The sequence below is a fragment of the Desmodus rotundus genome, chromosome 12 (genome assembly GCF_022682495.2).
Source record: "Desmodus rotundus isolate HL8 chromosome 12, HLdesRot8A.1, whole genome shotgun sequence".
NCBI lineage: Eukaryota > Metazoa > Chordata > Mammalia > Chiroptera > Phyllostomidae > Desmodus > Desmodus rotundus.
The window spans coordinates 27,771,410-27,791,925 of NC_071398.1; the positions used below are offsets into that span (position 1 = coordinate 27,771,410).

A 20,516-nucleotide genomic window follows, 5' to 3' on the forward strand; every position below is an offset into this window, starting at 1 on the left:
AAGAGAGAGAGAAAAGAGAAACATCAATGTGAGAAAAATTGACCAGATGCCTCTTTGTATGAGCCCTGACTGGGGACCAAACCCACAACCTGGCATGTGCCCTGACTGGGAATCGAACTGGTGGCCTTCTCGTTCACAGGACGACACCCAACCGACTGAGCCAGGGCTAAACCGGCTTTTCGTAAGGAAAGTCAACCATGACTGAATCTGCGTGTGTCAGGCTGCTGCCCCTGCACACCCTCCACACACTGTCTGAGTGTGTGCTTTCCTGGTGAAGGCTAATTTGCAGGGCCCTCTGCTCAGTCAAGGGCATGCTAAGTGCAAAGGTTGATGAACCTCCTGGTAGAAAATGCAGAACCTTCAAAATGCAGACAGCTCAGTTTGCTATGGCTTATAATCAGGGCAAACTGTAATAAAAGGTCAAAGTGCATACATAGCAAAAGACAGGAGGATGAGGTATATGTCTGAGGGAGGAACCCCAGCTCCTTGAAGGAGGGGATTCATACAGTGTGTTCTTTCAGGTTCTTTCAGGCCCGGGAGGTAGCAGCTCTGCTAGGAAGCTCGGCCCACCTAAGCGGCCGCTAGCATTTCAGGATCTCTGGAGTGTGTTTAAAGTGAGCCCAAACTGTCGAATTGCCAGCCCTCCCCACTTTGGAAGCAGCACTGAGCAGGGAGCTGATCCTGACAGGCGCCTGTCTGGAGGCCCGGAACCCAGGCCAGTGCTGCAAGCCCCTCACCACTAATTACGCACCAGGCCACACGGGGGCCTCCAAATGTCCCCCACACTAGATCAGCAACAGAAACCCAACTTTGCCTCTCTGTCTCCTCATTTTCCCATTTGCTTGTGGCACAGATCCCTTTAAAAACAGCTGAGAAGGTAGATGTGGACCCTTATAAACACCTAGTGAAGACCAGTGCCACTGTTATCTCCAAAATCTTTGACTATTTCCCCCTATTAACACATCGAAAAACTTTGGGATTCCCATTCAAACGCCTCTGTCCTTTACCAGTCAAAATGGAAGTCAAGGCACTTTAACTGGGAAGGCCTGGCCAGAGGCTAAGAGACCCCCAGCGAGGGGAACCCTCTACACACAAGGACTCACTTGCCCACCAAATGCTGATTCCACCAGAGGTTCCAAATGTCTCAGTGACTTTGCATTTCAGTGATCTAAATTAACAAAGTGTAAGAGCCAAGCTGCTGATTGGACACTCAGTTACCTGGGAGATATACCCACTAATCATCAGAGGAATTTTACTGTCCCAACTGGGCACATCCAGGACAACCTGCACATGGCCAGTGCGGCTCTGTGTTAAAGCCAAGTGTGCACAGGATGGGGACAAGGTGGGCAGGCTGTGTGCTCTCGTCCAGGGGGTCGTGCGCCAGGCTCCTCCTCACTCCTGGTCAGAGACTTCCCGGAGCCCTTCGCTGTGGGAAGTCCGCCCACTGATCTGCAGCAGGACCTGGGCCTCGGGGTTCATGTCGAGAATGCTCTTGCTGCTGGCAGCCTTGGGAAAAAGGGGAGGGGGCGAGTTCAGTGACCAATGGCGTGCAGCACAGGACAGGCAGTGACGCTGTGCTGGTTTCAAGCTTACTAGAGTGGATCAGTCCCGTACTGTGGCCACAGGGAAATGTGACAGGGCTCTGGCTCCCTCGCTGACGACCCCCTACCCTGGCATGCCATTCTAGGGAGGTGACAAAGTGCAGAAGGCCCAACAATGCCTCACCACAGAACCACAGAACTAAAAGGCACCGCGACCCTCCTCGTCTTGCAGACTGGGCTACCCACCCACCCAAGTTCCCACGTTCGGCAGGCCCCACCTCCCTGGAGGTTCATTCTGCTAATCCCCCACCACCCTCTTCCCCACCCACTGGCCCCCACAGGACTCTGCTATGCACCCACTGGCATCTCTCTGGCCAGCTGAAAGTGTCCACTGAAAATGACAGCTGATGGAAACAAATTTGGAATGAACTGTCTCTAGATGCTTCCATCCAGCAAAAGGGGTGAAGCCAAGAAAGTGGAGAAACGCCCCCACGCTCACCATCTGCGCCTGGGAGGCGTCTCCAACCGCCCACACCTCCATCTTCTCAAACCGGAAGTCCTCCTGGGCTGACAGCTGAGGGCTGTTGTACGTGGTACACGTGGGCTTGGCCTTGCTGTGTCCTTTCCCAAAGTCAACGTCGATCCACAGCCCGAAGTAATTATGCTGCCCGCCCATACCCTGCGAAAGGAAGGCCATCAGCACCTCCTCGGCCTGAGTATCAGCCTCCAAGCCCACATCAGCCTTAGGTACCGGTCTGAGAGGAGGGTGGATGGGAAGTGAATGTAATTTTCCTTTTTTAACTCTGAGATACATGGATTGGTGCAATTTACAGATCCCATTACAAGTTATTAGAATAATCATTGAGGGGTCTGGACTTCTGGCTCACAGCTCTTTCTCATGGGGCTGCGCTGGCTGACAGCAGAGGACAGAGAAGGCACATCATCAGGGCCCAGAGAACTCGGTGACAGAGACCCTGCCAGCAGGTACACTTGTGCCACACAGGCCAGGGCACTGGGCTGAGGGTGTGAGCCTCTCAGTGTGTCAGCTGCAAGGAGAGAACACAGGAAGCAGACCAGGGGGTGACACAGAGCAGTTCTGCCACCGCCCACCACACTGCTGGCTCTAAGCTCACAGCGAGAACAGAATCGCTGTTCGGCCTCCCTGATCACTTGTCTGGGTGCCTCCTCATGTCCCTGATGACCCAGGACTACTTTTGACAAGAGACCAAAGCAAGAAAATGCAGTTAATTCTCAGAGCTGCTTCTCTCCCTCATCTGATTATTGGTGATTCCTGGGGACCTACTTGGTGCTGCTCCTGAGGCCAAAGCCCTTGCCCCTTGGTCACCAAACTGCCCTTTTTGGGAGGTGTCTGGGGGGTCCCCAGATGGCCCTGTGGGAGGCACACATAAGCCTGGAAAGGAGCACGGGGGGCACTCTCCATGCTGCCAAGGGGGACCAGCCTTCCTGGCCCCTGGCTCTGCAAGCACAGGGCTGGAAGTTCCCAAAAGGAGTGTTTTGTTAAGAAGCAAAGAAAAAAAAATTGGCTGCAGTGTTGGCAAGAGACCCATTTCCCACTCACACTTAGCGGGCTTGCAGGTGCTGGGCTGGTGTGTGTGTACATGGGCGCCTGGTGCAGCCCCTCACCTCAGCCTGCCCCCTCGCCCACCGTAGCCCCTCTGCCTGCCCTTTGCCTTCACCCTCATCCTCCTCTTCCTGCAGCTCAGTCTTAGGCCGGGGCACAGAGCAAACAGGAAGTATGGCCACCCCAACTGGAGCCCTGCACACTGTTTTGTGAGTCACTATTGACAGCTCCCCATGGGTCCAGGGAGCCTAGCCCTGGACATGCCCTCCCCAGCTCCTCCCCCAGGCAAGTGGCAGGGCAGCAGGGCCTGGTGACAGGTCTGACGCTGATGCCGTGTCCAGCCATGAAGGCCAAAGGCCAACCATCTGGCTACCGGGAAAACTGGTCAAATCCTCCATTTGCACACAAAACACCAAAATACCCCAACAGAGACTCCGTCCTCCCACAAGAGAAATTCTGTCCTAGTTGGGAAACCCAGGCGGAATGAAGGCAACACGGCATGCCTACATGACCAAATGCACACAGTGACCCTGAGGGGTCGGGAAGTGTCAGCTTGGGCATACCACCGGGATGGACACCACTAGGCGGGACGTCCCGGCCCTTCCCGGGTCCTCACCAGTCCATTCGGGATGGTCCGCTGCCCCTGACTCAGGTACATGTAGTGGTCGTTGTAGCCCGTGCAAGTGTGCACAGCCATGCTGGGCAAGATGGAGAACAGGAAGCACCTGTGGTCCCCTGAAAGTGACCAGAGCACAAGTGAGCAGGACCACTGAGCTGGGCCGCACAGAGGGGGAGTGCGAGCAAGCCAGCACCCCGAAGGCACAGCGGTCAGGACCATCACGTGGGCCTTCAGATGTGCCCGGAGCTCACACACACCCGGGGGCTCGGCAACCTCACACTTGTGGGCAGTTCCCAGGTCGCACAGAAGACAGGCCTTCTGGCTGCCCAGGGCCCCAGAGGATGAGCCAAGGGTTCGAGGGTGAGAGTGACAACTAAAAATGAAATGATGTCTGCTTGCCAGGGACATTTTTTCGCTCTTGCCAGAGAAGCAGAGATGGGGACTGTGCCCGCTGTCCATCAAAAAAATGCATGCCAGTCAGGAAAGGCGGGCACCCCCTTAACTGAGGAGCAAGGAGGGCGGCGGTCACTCCAGGATTTTAGAAGCAAAGAGCTACCTGGTCCCACCCTGCTGCCCCCAGTGCTGGGCATGACATCACCCTGCTTTGCAACTCCAAGGCTGTCTTTCAACCACTGTATACTCGGTCCCAATGCTAAGCAAGGTGACGGGGCCACAAAGCAGAGGCCCCTCAGCTGCCATGGACCCCACTCTAGGCCATCAGGGGGCCGGCCCTCAGCAGGGAGGCCGCATGTGGGGAGTCTTTCTAGGAAGTGGCGGTAAGGACCCACGGAGTCAGTATTACCTGCAAACACGTCACACCCACAGTGAGGCTCCCACCTAATGCTCACAATAGCAATACTTGACACCCCCCACTGGGACACAGTTTACACGCTGCTTTCCCACAGCACCATTTCCCATAATTCTGGGGAACCGAGGCCCTCAGAAATCAGCACCCTGCCCAGGACCAGCGCTGAACTGCTGAGGCTCTGTGCTCAGTCCAAAGCCACAGGCCTGTCAACTTCACCACAGAAGACAGCAAAAGTGACGTGACCCTGTGTCAGTCACTTCACTTAAAGTCTTAAACAGAAGGGATTGTTTCCAAGACAAATGGACAAAAACCGCCTTCTGATTTTGACCAGACTCTGGTGCAAGGCTGCCCCCTGCTGGAACTCCGGCCTCATATTTCAAAACAGAATGAACTCAAGTTGGGGAACTTGGTAATTGCATTTTTCCATGGTTCTTCAGGATGAGGAATTCTGCCTGTTAATAAAACATTAGGCCCAGCAGCGCTAACCTGGAGTTAATATTAAAGGAGTTGGAAGAAGTTAATGTTTTGTCTGTAAAAGTGATTCTCATGGTTTTTTCCCATTTCTAAAACACAGCCTCCGACCACACAGAGAAAGAGAAAGAGCCACTCTTCACTCCCATAACGCCTCGAGGCGGCACAGTGGGGAGGATGTGCCACTCCCTGGGACGCTGTGACATGGAAAGGTGGGTGTGCAGAGTGGGGCTGCTGCAGGCCTGAGACCGTGGGCCCCAGGAAGGCCTGCTTCCAAGGCTGGCCCTCGGCTGGCGTCGGGGAGCTTGATTTTGGGAGGGTCCTCACCACCCCCAAAACTAATCAGAGTGGCTCCCTGTGCCCAAACTGTTTGTGCAAACAGAGGGACTAGTGCTGAACGCCTGCTTCCCCTGGGAGTCTGGGGTGTTGGGACAAGCCCGGCAGAGGGTGCTCCCGTGACCGGCCCCCAATAACACCGTGGACACTGAATCCCTACTGAGCTTCTCTGCTGGACAGCACTTCATGTCATCATCACAGCTTGTTGCCGGGGGGGCGGGGGGGTCAGCATGTCCTGCGTGACTCCCCTGGGAGGGGACTCTGGGAGCTGGTGCCTGGAACCCCACAACTTCATCCCACACGCTGCTCCCTGTGCTGGTCTCCCTCTGCATCCTCTCATGGAAATAAGCTGTGGCCATGAGCACAGCTTTATGCTGAGTCCATGAGTGCTCCTAGTGAATCACTGAGGTGTGGGGGTAGTCTTGGGGACCCCTGACACAGGGTAGAAGAGCTGGTAGCAGCACCTGCATTTAAGATCTGGAACATTCTAAAACAGAGAGAAAATAAAACCCTAGAAATAACAGGATCTCCAGGAAGGAGGTACCAAACCTTCCTCTCACGATTCCGTCCACCCCTCCCAGGCAAAGGGGCTGCCCACCACTGCTAAACCCTCTCCAATGATGGCAACTCTGCACCTGGACACGGCTCCCCAGCTGACAGATGCTCTGTCTAGGGAAGGAAAGACAGGAATGATTCCAGAGGTGTGCAGCCTGATGGAGGACCACAGGGAGCACACGGTCCTTGCATGATTGGGAAGGCTTCCTGGAGGAGGTGACCCTGGGCTGAGTCCCAACAAGAAGCTGGTTATGCAAACAGGTGGAGGAGAGAGAAAGCAGCACGTGCCAAGTCCCAAGACAAGGGGAGCACAGCCTATTCTGGAAACCACAGGAAGATCAGCGGGACCGAGCTCGGATGGCAGGGGGACCGGAGTGGGTAGTGAGAGAGGTGATAAAAGGTACACCACCCTGAGGGCCAGAGGGGGAATCTGTTAAAGGGTTTCCAGGAGAAGAGCCAGATGTGGCAAATGGGTTGAAGGGGTGAGATTAAAGCAGAGGCCAGTGAGAAGGCAGCTGCACTGCACTGCCGAGAGCGAGACGGCGAGAGGGGCGGGAGGGACGCAGGCAGAATGGGTGGGAGCTGATGACCACCTGGTTCGGAAGAGCAGTCTCCATCCAAGAGGCCTCTCTCCTCCATCTTCTGAATCTCAGGCCCCTGGATCCTCCCTGCCACTCACCCAGCCAGGGAGGGTATTAACTGCTGCCCAGAATTTACTGGGTCCATGGGAGTGACAGCAGGAACATACCTGGTCTCTCAGCGCCGATAGGAAAAGCCCTCCATGTCATAGCTGCTGGCCCCGAGGAGCCCTACAGAGACACAGACTCGGGCAGCCAGGCCACGCACTGTGGGACAGGCAGTGACCGCAGACCCTAGGAAGGTGGTTTCACCCAAGTCTGCCCAGCACATGGGCGTTTTCAACAATGGTCCTTTAAAAATGTTTACCAGAGCGTTTTCCCTGAGGAGGGGAATAATTCGCTTAGAGCTATTCATTCACCGCACTGGAGATCCCACAAAAAACTCCCCAACTCCAGCAAAACCACAAAGCTGCAAACCACGGCAGAAGCAGCAAAGCAGACACACAGGGGTCCTAGGGAAGGAAGACAGTCCCATGAGAGAAAACACCCCATCTGAAAGAACCCCACGTGAGGCTTCCACAACCCCGCCACTCCCACGGCCGGGACCTGGCACCTTTTAATAAACCTAGTATCGGGGTGAGCATACCTATCCTGCTTACCCGGCCCCATGGTCAGAATCAGAAATCCGTGAAGCGCTCACCCACCACAAAGCAGCATCATGTTCCATGTTCCCCCCAAACTCATCTAGACAAACCCTTGGAGGAGACGATGAAAGAAACATTCGCATCCTATCTGATGCTCGCATTCTTAGTCTGGGCTCAGAGGCCCCCATGCCACAGCCATCTGACCAGGACTCCTAACGAGTGCCGCACTATCCCTGGGTTTTAGTGGCTGAGTCAGCCTTACCTTGAAACTGAGGCTTGATTTCCCAGGAGCAGGAGGCAAAGCCACCGAACACGTGGCCATCGCAGTCCTTGAGGAGCAGCACACAGGGCCCCCTGCGCGGGATGCGTCCGCAGAGCTGGGCGAAGCTGTGCCCGTGGAGCTCGGATGAGAAGAGCAGGTGCCAGCGGTGCTGCTGCTCCCTGGGCAGGTGGGAGTTGACAAAGATGACCGACAGCACATCCAGGACACTCTCAAACTCCTGGCCCTGGTCAACTTCACGCTGGGGGACCAGAGTGGCTAGATCGAGGGACAGGTGCAGGAGAAAGCCTCTGTGGATGACTACACTCAGGAATGTGGCCACCAGGTGGACCCTGAACACCCAGTCCTCGATCACAGCTTGGTCACAGTCACAGTCCAGCTGCAGCTTCTTGCCGTCTAGGGGAGGGGAAAACAGTATCAGCGGGTGATTGTGTCTCCTTTTATCTATTCTCCTAAACCTGCGCTGTCCAACATGGAGCCTCACGTGGCTTCTGAGTGCTCGACCCGTGGCTTGTCTGAACTGAGACGTGTGACAAGTGTGAAATGCACACCCAATTTCAAAAACCTGGTATGGAAAAAAGAATGTAAAATATCTCAATCTTTTTTGATTGACTGATTGACAATGTTAAATTATATTTTGGACGTATTCTTAAAGTCAATTTCACTTGTTTCTTTTTATTATTTAATATGGCTACTAGAATATTTAAAATTCCACATGTGTTTTACTTCGGTGCATGAATTACATCTGTTGGATGGCGTGAATCTGAACACTTCAAAGTCAACACTCATGGTTTTTTCCCCTCCCAGCTGCATTTCAGAGGCCCGGGAGAGATGCCACACCCTCACCCGGGGGGCGGGGTGGGGGGGCCCAGCCCCAGATCTCTCGGCAAGGGTTCCAAGAACGCTGCACCAAAGCCACTGGCCCAGGGCTTTGGCCCCAGCAAAGTCATTTGCAAAGGATGTAGAGTGCGTGGTTCGTTCTCGGCCAAGTCAAGGCTGTGGTTGGTCACTTATCTGGTTCCCCTCTAGTTTATCAAGAAGAACAGGTTTCATGAACTACAAGCTGTGCTCAGCAGTTTCAAAGCAGCAGCATCCTGTTTTCTGTCTCCTACCTTCTAAGAGCGGAGGTGATGCACTGGGATAAACTACTGGCACTTAATATACATTATGTTGTTCTTTCCAAGTTTCAAATACCTCACTTAAATGATGTTTTGAAATATAACCCATTTTCAAATTACATTTAAAAATCCAGCTTTATAATAAAACAGTAACAGTTTTATAAAATAAGTCTACTTTGCATAGAGATGCCCCACAAGGTATTTTTAAATCCCAAGTAAATTTACCCCTGGCTGGTGTAGCTCAGTGGACTGAGCGTGGGCCTGTGAAGCAAAGGGTCGCCAGTTCAATTCCCAGTCAGGGGACATGCCTGGGTTGCAGGCCAGGCCCCCAGTAGGGGGCGTGCAAGAGACCATCACACATTGATGTTTCTCTGCCTCTCTTTTCCCTTCCCTTCCCCTCTCTCTAAAAATAAAATCTTTAAAAAAAATTTAAACATATAGTGTTTCTCACTCAACAATAACAGAATTCACATTTTTCTCAAGTGTACATAAAACAATCTTCAGAACAGAATGTTAGATCAAAAAATATGACTCAATAAATTTAAAAAGATTGAAATTATGTAACATATGTTCTTCAACCACAAAATAATGAACTTATAAATCAGTAACAGAAGGCAATTTGGGATATGCGCAAACATCTAGAAATTAAGTAACGTACCACTATATGACAAATAGGCCAAGTAGAAATCATAAGGGAAGTTAGAAAATACTGAGAATGAGTGAAAACAAAAACACAACACACTGAAACTTACAGGAAGCAATGGGAGCTGTGTTTGGAGGGAAATTTATAGTCATAAAAGCCTACGTTAAAAAAGAAGAAACTCAAATCAGTATCCTTACCTTCTAGCTTAAAAAACTAGAAAGATGACCAAAATAAACCTAAAGGAAGCAGAAGGAAGGCAACAGGAGGCTTGGGTGAAAGTAAATGAAATGCAGACTGACAAACAACAGAGAAAATCCACAAAACCAAACGCTGGCTCTTTGAAAATATCAACAAAGTGCAGGCAAACACCCAGCTGGCCGGACCAAGAAAAAAAGCGGAGACTCAAATGACTCAAATCAGCAGTAAATGTGGGGACATCACCACTGACCTTGAAGAACGAGGATTATAAGGAAGTACTATGAGCAGTCATATGCCAACCAAATTAGACGATCTAAGTAGTTTCCCCAAGGAGGAAGACTCACGCTTTCAGATTTCAGAACTTTGCTGCAGTGGTGGGGACAGTGTGGTGGCACTCAGCGCGATGGCGCACATGCAGGGCACTTGCCTGCAAGCTTCATCTCGGAGAACAGCTGAGCAGCCAGGACCTGCACCCTGGGCGGGGGGCCTGGGGCTGTCTTCTGAGCCCAGCCTCTCAGCTCCTGTCTGTGGGTTAGCACGTGCACTACAGAGCCAACGAGATCCTCTGTAAACTTGAAGAGTACAATTTTACCATTAATGACATTTCTGACGTGACCGGTGACCCACGTCATATCGAGAAGGGGAAGAGCGTTTTATCTCTCGAATGTCAGCTACAACAGCCCTCTGCAGGGAAAGATAATGGAACTTAGGTAGTTACTTGTTTTTCTAATGACACCCGTGGCTACCCTGGTTTTGCCAAGGCCTTTGTCCAGGAGTTCTGACCTCAACCAGTTAAGTGATCTAGGGTTCCCCAAAGGTAGACATCCCCATGACGCCTCCGCCCCAAGTCCCCCACCCAAGGACACCAAGACTACTTGGGAGGGCTGCAGTGGTCCTCGTGGCCCTTCTACCTTCTGGACCTCTCTTGCTTTCACAGGACCACCTGTGGCAGAAACCATTTTCAGGATCATGAGACTCTTTTCCTTGGAGTTCCCCTTCAGCAGGTGGGACATCGACACCGTGAACTGCTCCCAGGAGACACTCCCGCTGGGCCCCTTGGCCTGTCCCATCACGTCAACCCTCCGCATGCCATCATACAGTCTGATGACCATCTCTGGGGGAAGAGCTTCCCCGATGTGGCTCTGTGAAGGACAAGCGGGAGAAAAGGCTAGACAGGGTACAAGTTAAACATGGTGACAAGGGGACCAAGGCCAACCACTGCCATGCCGGGATGCTTCCACCAGCACGCTACCTTCCTAAAGCCCCACATGTACCCTCTCCCCACCACCCAAGGCATCATGTCACATCACATACGTAACAAGACCTGGCTCGCGGCTCATCTTGGCCATCAGATTCTTCCAGTCTGTTCCCGTCTCTCCAAACTTTCCAATCTCCCCAGGTTGGCCATGTCATTCCTGCCTGTGGCCAGCATCTGTCCTTCACTCTGCTTAGAGCATCTCCTTCATCCTACCTACACTGACAGCTGCCATCTGCCTGTCGGAATTTATGAACAGATGGTGCATATGTCTATTTATAGCTAAACTGGTCTCCTCTATACTGCAGACTTCCAAATATATTAGCCAGCTTTCATTTCTTATCTCAGTTCTTTGTACTCAATACGCATTTTTAACTAATTTTTATTTAAATTTAAAATCTAGTTCTTAATGTCTTGCCAATTATATTCTGTGAAATTGCTTTCCTTTTGACCAACATCAGATCAGATTTGATCCAGGGATTAAAAACAAACGGTGAGAGAAAGCAAATCACGAACTTCCATCATAGCAGGGTCTGCAAATTGGATTCTCCGGTAACAGCTCTACCTACACTGTTGTGACACGTCGGGATTCCGAGATTTTGTAAAGCTGCTTCCCACCTGACTACTCAGAAAGAGTATCTCTAGTTCTGTCGGTGTTTTCAAAATTCTACCAGAAAAGCAATCTTAAATTCCTTCTCACAGGAAACTTTATATTGTCACCAAGGTTCTCTGATCAACTTTACCCATATTTATCTCGATAAACACGTATGAATGTTGCCACCCACTCTGCAGTCAAGCCCGTAACTGGCCTGGCTGGTTCTGTCCGCCCCAGCGTGCTGGGGGACCAGGCAGACAGGGTGGTTCTGCTCTAGCGGGGATTCTCGTGCACACGCACATATACCACACAGCCATGACCCACATAACCTCCCTGGCCAGTTCGCTCATCTGTAGGGCGAGTACATGGGGGGACCCCCAATGCCCATCAGCTCCCATTCCACATGTTGCAGAAGAGGAGGCACTAAAATGCCTTCCCTCATCGCCTTCCCTCCCACGGCCCAGGAAGATGGGCTGGTGTTGCTTCCTTGCCAATGCCTCGCCTCAGCCTGAGCACTCAGGACAGGCAGTTAAAAGCCCCATGGAATAGGACAAAAAGTTGGGGAAATGGGAAGTTCTAACTCCTTGTCAGGGGAACCTTGACTTTGAAACACTATTATTTTGTTAGGAGCACGACAAGATTCCTAGGACATCAAGCGCCTACAAATCCTAAAGGTAAAGGGACACTTGAACTTCGCAGTTACTGGACCTACGAATCCTGGTCTGTCACCCAGAAGGAAGTCAGGAGGCGACGGTCAGGGGTGGGAAGCAGGGCCAGCCCTTTGTCCAATCTCAAGTCAAAAACGCGGTTTGAAGGCAGAGCAGCGTCGCTGTGACCGAGGCCACAGTGGCCCGCAAAGGTGGAAGTACGTACTGTCTGGCCCTCTGCAGAAAACCTAGTTTTTAAAGGTTAGCCTTCCAGAAATGGAGAGCCTGCTCGGGCCTATGAGCCGTAGTTCACAGGCTCCGGACTAAACATTAACCGATGATGACCGTGCTCTTGCCTTCAGTGCCTTCAGGGAGAAGGATCTGGGCGAGGCGCTTGAGCTGCTTTTCTCCGATGACAGAGCAGCGAACAGTCTGTCCATCTCGGCCTGCTCCTCAGGGAGAAACCTCGACCAAACGTTCGGCCCCGAGCGGCTCCCGCTGTTCCCCATCCTTCCTCGTGTCTGGCAGGGTTCTCTGCGGAAGGGAAAGACGGCAAGTTAGGGAGAAAAATCCAAATGTCCTAATCATGGAAAACAAACACTGGTAATTATATGATCAAGTTAATAAATATTGACTTAGCTACAAAATGCGGTTAAAACACATCAGAGCTATGTGGTGGTGTTTCAACGTGGTGGAACTTAATAGCCAAGATAAACAAACAGGTGTGAAAACCTAGTCCTGATTTTTATAATCTCCGAAAACATGCTCATAATTACCAGACAGTTTAGAGTTCTCTATGTGAAAGCACGGTTCCCAAGCTAATATAATTAAAAGGTAGGAAAAAAATCAGTATTTTAACCTAAATATTCATTTTTTAAAAAACATGAGTTGAAAATAATCTGTTGCCTGGGTAATCACATGTATTTGAATAAAATCAACATCTTTGAAAATATCATGGACAGCCCTGGCTGGTGTGATTCAGTGGATTGAGTGCCAGCCAACAAACCAAAGGGTTGCCGGTTCGATTCCCAGTCAGGGCACATGCCCGGGCTGTGGGCCAGGCCCCCAGTAGGGGGCATGTGTGCAAGAGGCAGCCACACATTAATGTTTCCCTCTCTTTCCCCTCTCTCTAAAAAATTAAAATCTTTTTTAAAAAAATACCTTAGAAATAATGCTCAATGTCACTCAAAATAAAGGAAATGTAAATTTTTTTTAAAAAAGAAAATACATGGACCAGGGGAACATGCCATCTGACAAGGCTTCCTTTGTGATCACAGCTCTGCCTCCTACTAGCCGTGGAGCCATGGGCGCGCTACAGAAGCTCGGTGCCTCGATGTCCATATTCCTAAAACAGCGATAATCACGGCCCTGCCTCAGAGATTGTTGTGATAATTTAACAAGATGAATTATCCAGCCACTGAGCTCAGGAAGGTTCGTGGTGACTAGTACCCAAAGGCAGGTGACCACTGGTGACATTTGATGACCTTCGTTCATTGTCACAGACCTCATTACAGAAAGGGGTCAACCGCCAACAAATCCGTGGATTCGAAGGGGAAAAGGACATTCGGATGAAACAAATCTCTTAAGAGGCAAGTGCTGTGACTCCTTAATTCTCATCGTAAAACTTTAATCTGGAAACTGGCATTGGTGAGACTGCTGGAGAGACAAGCACCCCACAAACTAAGTCCCGCAAGTGTCAACAGACTCCCACAGGACGGTGAGGGAGGGCCAGGCCACCTCCGAGGGCTCGGAGAGTGAACGACAGGCCCATCGAGTCCTGGCTGTGCGAAACCTCAAGGGGAAATGGGGTACCGCTGGGATCTTTTCTCTCTTTTTATTGAGGTGAGATTCACCTAACATAAAATTCACCGTTTTAAAGGACAGAACTCAGTGCATCTAGTACTCCCAGTCTTGTGCAAACACCACCTCTACGGAGTTTCAAAGCATTTCCTTCATACCCAAAAGAAACCCTGTAACCATCACTAGTCACTCCCCATGCCCCTTACCCCCACCCCTAGCAGCCACTAATGTGCCATCTCTGTGCGATCTGCTACACTGGGGGCTGTCACTCACGGGCCATCTGATCTAAATGCTTCCACAGCTCAGGTTTCTCACAGCCAAAGAGCCAAGAAGGAAACCTCGGGCCCTGGGCTCAAGGTCCAGCCTGCACGAGGCTCTCCTCATCCTTAACACACAGTGAGTGGGAGGCACCAGCTGGCTCCTGGTCCCCTCCAGGGGTACAATCCAAACAGCCACACCAAGGCAGACCTGTCCCCTTCCATCAATATGCTAAGAGCCCCAAGAAACAACCTGATCGTGTAGGACTGGACTGGGAGATGAACCATCAGCATTTGGTTTTTAAGTACAGCGGAGAAGAGGAAAGCAAGCAAAGCAAAGGGAGGAGAAGGGTACAAACTGTGTGGATTCTGCAGTTAATTTCCCACACCCCACGTGCAGCATGCGTTATGGGGTGCCCCACGGCCGTGCCCAGGAGAAATCAGAATAGAGAGTATGTCCACGTCCACTGGCTAAAGATGAGCAAGAAGCCATGTGGTCAAAGCCGCACTTCCAAGCTGCTGCAGTGAGGAAGCATGGGGGGCTTGGGACGGTGTGGGGGCTGCCTTCCTGGGAGGGTTAAAGAAGGGAGGGTTCGGTCGGGATTGGCTGCGAGTCAGAGACTGGGTATCTCGATAATGTTTCACAAAGATGCAGGAAGAAGAGAAAGGGGCTAGAGGTATCATGAGGAAGGACGCTGCCCTGCTCATGTTTACCAGGAACGGGCTGGGGTTTCTTTGGGGAGCTTGCTCGGTGGTCTTGTCTTTGTCCACACAGCGTCCATCACTGGCAAACCATGACAGCATTAGTCAAAAGTGCCTCTAGGTTCATACTCCCCACCACACACACACACACACACACACACTCACACTCACACACACCGGGGAAATTCGAATCACTCAAAATCTGTGTTAATTTATCAGGTCAGCAGAAAATTTGTCCTATCTTGCTATTCTGCTGAAACCCTGAAAAGGGTAAACGGATGAAAATGCACCCTGGTGAATTCATTCCATTCTTAGATGGAGTTTGCACACCAATGATCGCACTTTTTCACTTCCTCTAAAACACCTTAAGGTTAGTGACATGAGAAGGCCCACGACTTACCTAAATGCTGGAAGAGATGAAATCTTCCCAGCACCTGGGAGGGAAAGGTTTTTGAGACATTAGCACAGCTTCACACCAAAGCTGAACTCGAACTCTCGAGGCTGCGCCCACCCCAGGCAGGCTCCCCAGGCTGCATGTGGATTCCATCCGGGGCATCAGACACCTTTCCCTCTGGGCAGTTCCCTTCTGCCCCTTGTGTGTCTCAGCAGGCCCTCGCTGGCCACCTTGCACACCTCACCATCACACTCGGCCTTCGGGTTCCAAGACCACCCGGCACTTGTGATTTTCCTAGAACTGACAGTTGCCTTCACCGAAATGGAGACAGACCCATCCTTGTGCACTCTGCTTGCTCCCCAACCCCCACCCAGCACTCAGGTTCATGCCTAAGTGGTTGTCCAGAATTTGAAAGTCACAAAAGAGACTGCCCCACAGCCACCTGCCCAGCCCCTAAGCCAACCCAGCGCATGCAGGCACGAGGAAGTGTCTGTCCAATGGCTGTGTTGTTCCTTGCTGGTCTCTCAGTCAGACCAACCCATTTTCCCACCACCTTGTGGGCTCCCGTGGGTAAATCCCAGGTGGCTGCTCTGACCTAGGTCCTAAGAAGGCCTGAGCACACCATGTTCAGCTCCTATGGGATTCGCTGCCATGGGCCCACAGCACTCAGGGGCTCTTTGGATCAGGGCCTCTCCCTCTACCACTCACAGTGGGATGGCTCCAGGATGCCTCACCTCTGTAGCCCACGGCCCACCAGGCCTAGGCCACGGCAGGGACTCAGCACATGCAAGGCAGCGATTCACCCCAGCCTGAAGAACACAAGCCCAGAAGCTGCCAGCAAGAGCCTACAGCAAGGACGAGACCTCAAGACACCACCACCTCCAACTTCTCCTTAAAAGAGATGAAGACACCTAAATGTCTCATCTCAGATTCCCAGGATCCTGAGAAAGCTTCCTCCCTGCTCAAAACCAAGAATTCGCTCTCCTAGGGGACACCAGCTTCGTTAACAGGTTTTTCACCCTCTGCTCTACGGACTGGTGCTAAAAGGCTGCCAACATTTCAATGCCATTGCTCGGAAGTCTCCACATGTTCCGTGACTGTGGAATCAGTGTACCCAGGGGTCGTGCCATGAAGGGGCACCTCCTGCAGGACATTTCCTGCTATCAGCACACGCATCTATTCCTTCAATAAACAGCTCAGCATCTCCTGGGCCAGGCCCGTCAGAGAGAGCAGGTGACAGGGAGAAGCTGCAGGCAGGTGTGGACCTGCAGGAACGCCCTGTTTCACAGGGACAGACAGACAAGTAATGCAGGGACCAGTGTGGATCGGGGTGAGAAGAACACAGGAGTTAAGACATGTTCCGGCTGGGTCTCCAGGCATCCACAGGGGTTCACCTGGGAAGTGGGGTCAGTGCGCACAAAGGTGTGGGGTGAACACCAAGATCAGTGAGGTGAGGTCTGGTGTGGGGAAGGTACCAGAAGGGGCTACAGAGCAAGGGGGTTCTCATCTGCCCCTCTTCCAGCCCACTCTACCTCCTCTTCTGTTCGAGAGGAAATAGGTTCCTCCACTGTTGTCTGAAAACAAATCAGTACGGGGCAGCCCAGCCAGACTTCTCAGTGCCCAGACGCTGAGAGGAAGGAGCAAGCTGGGGGAGCAGCCAAATCTGGCAGAAACGCACAGGAGAGGTGCAGACCGTCACGTGGGGATGGGCACTGGGCGGGGTCAGGAGGAGACACCAGGAAAGGCCCAGAGCCTACCCCAGTTTTTCTAGTAGGAGGGAGCCGCGTGTGCAGTAGCCTCAAGTAGGAGCTTCAGGCCTACGGGAAGAGGGGCAGCCTCTAACAGGCCCCTACCCCTGCCCCACCATTCTTAGTCTGCAGGGCACTGGGGAAGGGACGCATCTCAAACCAGCTCCAAGGACAACCCCACTTCCTTTTAAAGAGCCTCTGCAAGGACTGGCAATGGTACAAAGTTCCCCGGTTCATCCATCCCAGCCTTGACCGCTTTAACCATGCCAAAATCTCTCTCATCGATTTTGCAAAGGACATGAAGGCCTTCGATGCATCCTTATTTCTCCCCAAATGCGATTTCCTGAGCTTTCTGTCATTCTCCAGCAATGGCTTTCTCCTGGGACTGTCCCCAGGTGCTCCTCACGATGCAGGACAGACTTTTTCCTGGCACGTTGTGCATACAACCAGCTTCCACTGGCCTGAGCCTTCTGTAGGTTACTTATATCAAGTTCTCTTTCAGGAGGGCACACCTCTGCGTTACTCTAAGACTGCTCACGCCAGTAGGTCTCAACTGGGGGCAGTTTTGTCCTCCAGGGGACATTTGGCAATGATTTTTGGTTGTCGCAACTGCAGAGGGGGTCGCTGTTAGCCTCCGGTGGGTAGAAACTAGGGGTGCTGTTAAATATCTTACAGTGCACAGGAGGATCTCCCACCGCAAAAAATTACCTGGCCCCAAATGTCAGTAGGGCAGAGGGTGGAACCCTAGCTTCCCAGGAGGCGGGGCCTTGGGGCAGAGTAGGGGCGTCCACACTAAAACTGCACTGAATCAGATCCAGAACACTCGCCTCTCAGCACAGGGCCCCGGGCTCTGAAGTTCTGGTGTAAGCAAAGAGGGGCAAATCTGAGTTCAGGTTCTGACTCTTCCTGGTTTTATGATTGGGGGCAAGTTGCTAAGCCCTTTGGAACTTTAGTAAAATGGAGGACGTGCCACTACCGCTATAATGAGGAGAAAGGATTTAATGAGGTAATAACATAAGGCATTTAATTCTGCTTTCTGGAGCCAGAGACATAAACAGATGAAGGACAGGTTGAGTTCCTGCCTTGGAACAAGAGAAACAGCACAGTTTGGATGGAACAAAGTCCCTCAATGCTGGGTGGGGGGAGCCAGGAGCCCTTTTCTGCTGAATGGGCATTATAGGATACTCAGTCAACCCTTCTCAGAGCCTTCCCAACTGGCTCCTGTTTGGGGGTGCTCACCACCCTGGCTTGTCAACCTCTAACTCCCAACCTCCAAGGGGTCACTGTCCTGAGAGTGGTGACTGGCCCTCAGGACCCCCTTTCTGGGAAGAGTTCAACTGTCTCATCTGGACTGGCGCATTCCAAGCCCTGTTTATGCCCCAGAGCTGGCATCTCTTCTGTAAAAGGGCAGCTTGAGCCTAAGCCAGCCTCCAGGCAGCAGTGTCCCCGCTGGCGAGAAGGTGACCCGTCCTGCCCGAGGCTGGCTTCCTGCCTCCAGAAAGCCCACTGACTCATCAGCAGAGGTGCAAGCCTAGGAGTGCTTCCTTTTCCTCTCCCCTCCAGCACTGCATTTCGTGATCAGACTCAACTAAACCTGGGGGAAAGCTAGCTGGTGTGATCAGAATACAAGAAGGAAGGTCCTCCCTCTCGATTCCCCCGCCTCCCCCCGCCCCCCCCGTCCCGCCCCACACACATTCCACCATTACCCCCCTGACTCCTCCTCCCACAGAAGCTCCCGTCCCTCCCACGTCTTTACCAGTTTTATTGCTCTCCCTTCCCCCTTCCAGACAGCTGACCTCGACCCTGGGGATGCACCTGCTGGGCCCCTTTTATCTCCAGCACGCGAAAAGCTGAAGGAGCAGGGTGATTTTTGCCCTGACTGACCACACGGAAAGACCCTCCATTCTTCGAACCTGTCCCGCCCTCGCCCCCAACTTTCCCTCATCTAGGTACTCCGGGCACCTTCACTCCCAGGACCACGGTCATTGCCCCTCAACCCTACAGCCGCTTCCAGGCCACCTCTGCCTCCCGTCATCACTGAACTGGACTCACCTTTCCAGTTCCACCAACTGGATTCGCTTTCCGGTTGGGCTGTCCAAGGATTTTCCCCTGAAGCGGCCAGCTCCGTTGCCAGGGGACAGGGCTGACGGGCGTCTATCTGCCGCAATGGCAGAAGTGGAAGCTGAGGGGGCGGAGTCCTGTGAAGGAATAAGCCAATGGCAATTCACCTCACGGAGCGTGTAGGCCTTGGAGGGTAGGGGCGGGGCCACGGACTGGGCGGGGGCGGAGGTGTAGGTGGGACCAGCAGGCAGTGCTGCACTAGGGCAGCTGCAGGCAGGAAGCTGCGGGTGGGAGGGAGAGGAATTATGCTGGGACAGCTGGAGCAGGAACTGGGGAAGGGGCTGGAAACTGAGTCTGGGAAGGTGAGAAGCTGGTGATTCTGAGGAGAAGTTAGGGAGGCCGGCCTGGGAAGGGATCAGGTGTCTGGGCGGGAGTACAGAACAGGAGCTGGGCTGTGGATGGGAAGAGGTGTGACTGGGTATCAGGGTGTGGATGGCTGCACATTGGGGCTGAAGATAACTGGAGAAGGACAGTGGGCCCAAGTGGAGGCATAGCTAGAGAAAAGAGAAGCTGGTTACCCAGCTGCGGGACCCTCCACTACTTAGGCTCCCGTGGATTAAGATCCAGGAAACTCTCCTCTGACGCTCCTCACTCCTCACCACTGGTTCAGCCAGAAGCGCCCTTCTACCCTGAAGAGAGTGCAACCTCCTCACCAGGGCTTGGGCTCCTCTCCTCCTGTGACCTCTGCTCTGCAGCACACCCCTTTCCTCCCCCTGGTAACCAAGCCCTTCCTGCATTCTTTCTCATCAGTCCTTTCTAGAGGCCTTTAAATGTGCTCTAGTCTCTCCAGTCTTGCTAAATAAACTTCCCTTGACCTCCATGCCCTTCTCCAGCTAGTACCCATCCCACCTTCTCTCCAAAATGTCTCAAGACTGTTGTCCTCATTTCTTCACCTTCCACTCAGTCCCCAAGACCCTGAAACCTGGCCCGAGGGGCACTGTCACTGAATCCGAAGGGTACTTTGTCCCGATATGCAGTGATTCCCAGTTGTCATTCCTGCCTGTCCTTGCTGGGCCTCTACATCTCTCACCTCCTGGCTTCCCTCCTCCTCTCCCCTCATAGTTTTCATGTCTTTCCTGGCTTCTGCTCTACTGGATTTCCTCATGCTGCTTCCTACAGCCGTCTCCTCTTCTCACCTCACACACTTCCCTGAGATGACACCCTTTCTCATGATTTCAATTCCCACCGCTCTGTTGTGCTGGCCTCCGGGTGTAGGTCCAGCTGGCCTGATAGCCTGCACTCTGAAAAGTGTGTCCAGGTGTTTATCAGACATCTGTGCAAGGCTGCACGACACATTCAGCCCAGCTGAACCCAAAGGCAGACTCTTCCCTCCAAAAACTGCTTTACCTGTTTACCTTCTTCCTTAGTGCAGGAGGAAGAAGGGAAGAGCCACCTTCCATGCCTGAGTCAGAGAGCTGGAGCCGTCCTGGATATCTCCTCCTCCCTCTCTGCCCACATTCCATTACTTAATAATTCTTTTTTTACATCCAAGATCTGTCCTGTATCCACCCACTTCTCTCTACAGGTCCAGGCTAGACCTAAAGGAACAGCCTCCTTCCTGACTTCTTTGCCTCCTCCAACCCATCCCCCACACTAAACACACAAAGACTCATCCTCCCCATAG

The 20,516-nt window shown here is 52.5% G+C and overlaps 1 protein-coding gene across 3 annotated transcripts; it reads right to left on the reverse strand.

Annotated features, from left to right (window-relative positions):
• Nucleotides 1–164: 164 nt before the first annotated feature.
• MEAK7 (MTOR associated protein, eak-7 homolog) lies at nt 165–18,928 on the reverse strand. Of its 3 annotated transcripts, none has more exons than XM_024556251.3 (9): nt 18,824–18,928; nt 15,030–15,063; nt 12,227–12,404; nt 10,285–10,515; nt 9,801–9,945; nt 7,397–7,810; nt 3,740–3,858; nt 2,041–2,220; nt 165–1,506 (listed from the first exon to the last, which is right to left on the reverse strand). In XM_024556251.3, exons 3-9 carry the CDS (start codon nt 12,377–12,379, stop codon nt 1,393–1,395), a joined length of 1,356 nt encoding a protein of 451 aa, XP_024412019.2. In that variant the 5' UTR covers nt 12,380–12,404; nt 15,030–15,063; nt 18,824–18,928; the 3' UTR covers nt 165–1,392. The 3 variants fall into 3 exon arrangements, with proteins under 3 accessions (XP_024412019.2, XP_053771691.1, XP_053771692.1); XM_053915716.2 differs by lacking the exon at nt 18,824–18,928 and adding an exon at nt 18,734–18,778; XM_053915717.1 differs by lacking the exon at nt 18,824–18,928 and adding an exon at nt 16,556–16,575.
• Nucleotides 18,929–20,516: the final 1,588 nt, after the last annotated feature.

Coding starts and splice junctions, on each gene's coding strand:
- MEAK7 (XM_024556251.3), bottom strand. CDS start 12,379: ATGGGGAACAGCGGGAGCCGCTCGGGGCCGAACGTTTGGTCGAGGTTT. Junction 9,946..10,284: donor AAGCAAGAGAGGTCCAGAAG/GTAGAAGGGCCA, acceptor GTACTCTTCAAG/TTTACAGAGGATCTCGTTGG. Junction 2,221..3,739: donor GGACCATCCCGAATGGACTG/GTGAGGACCCGG, acceptor TTCCTTTCGCAG/GGTATGGGCGGGCAGCATAA.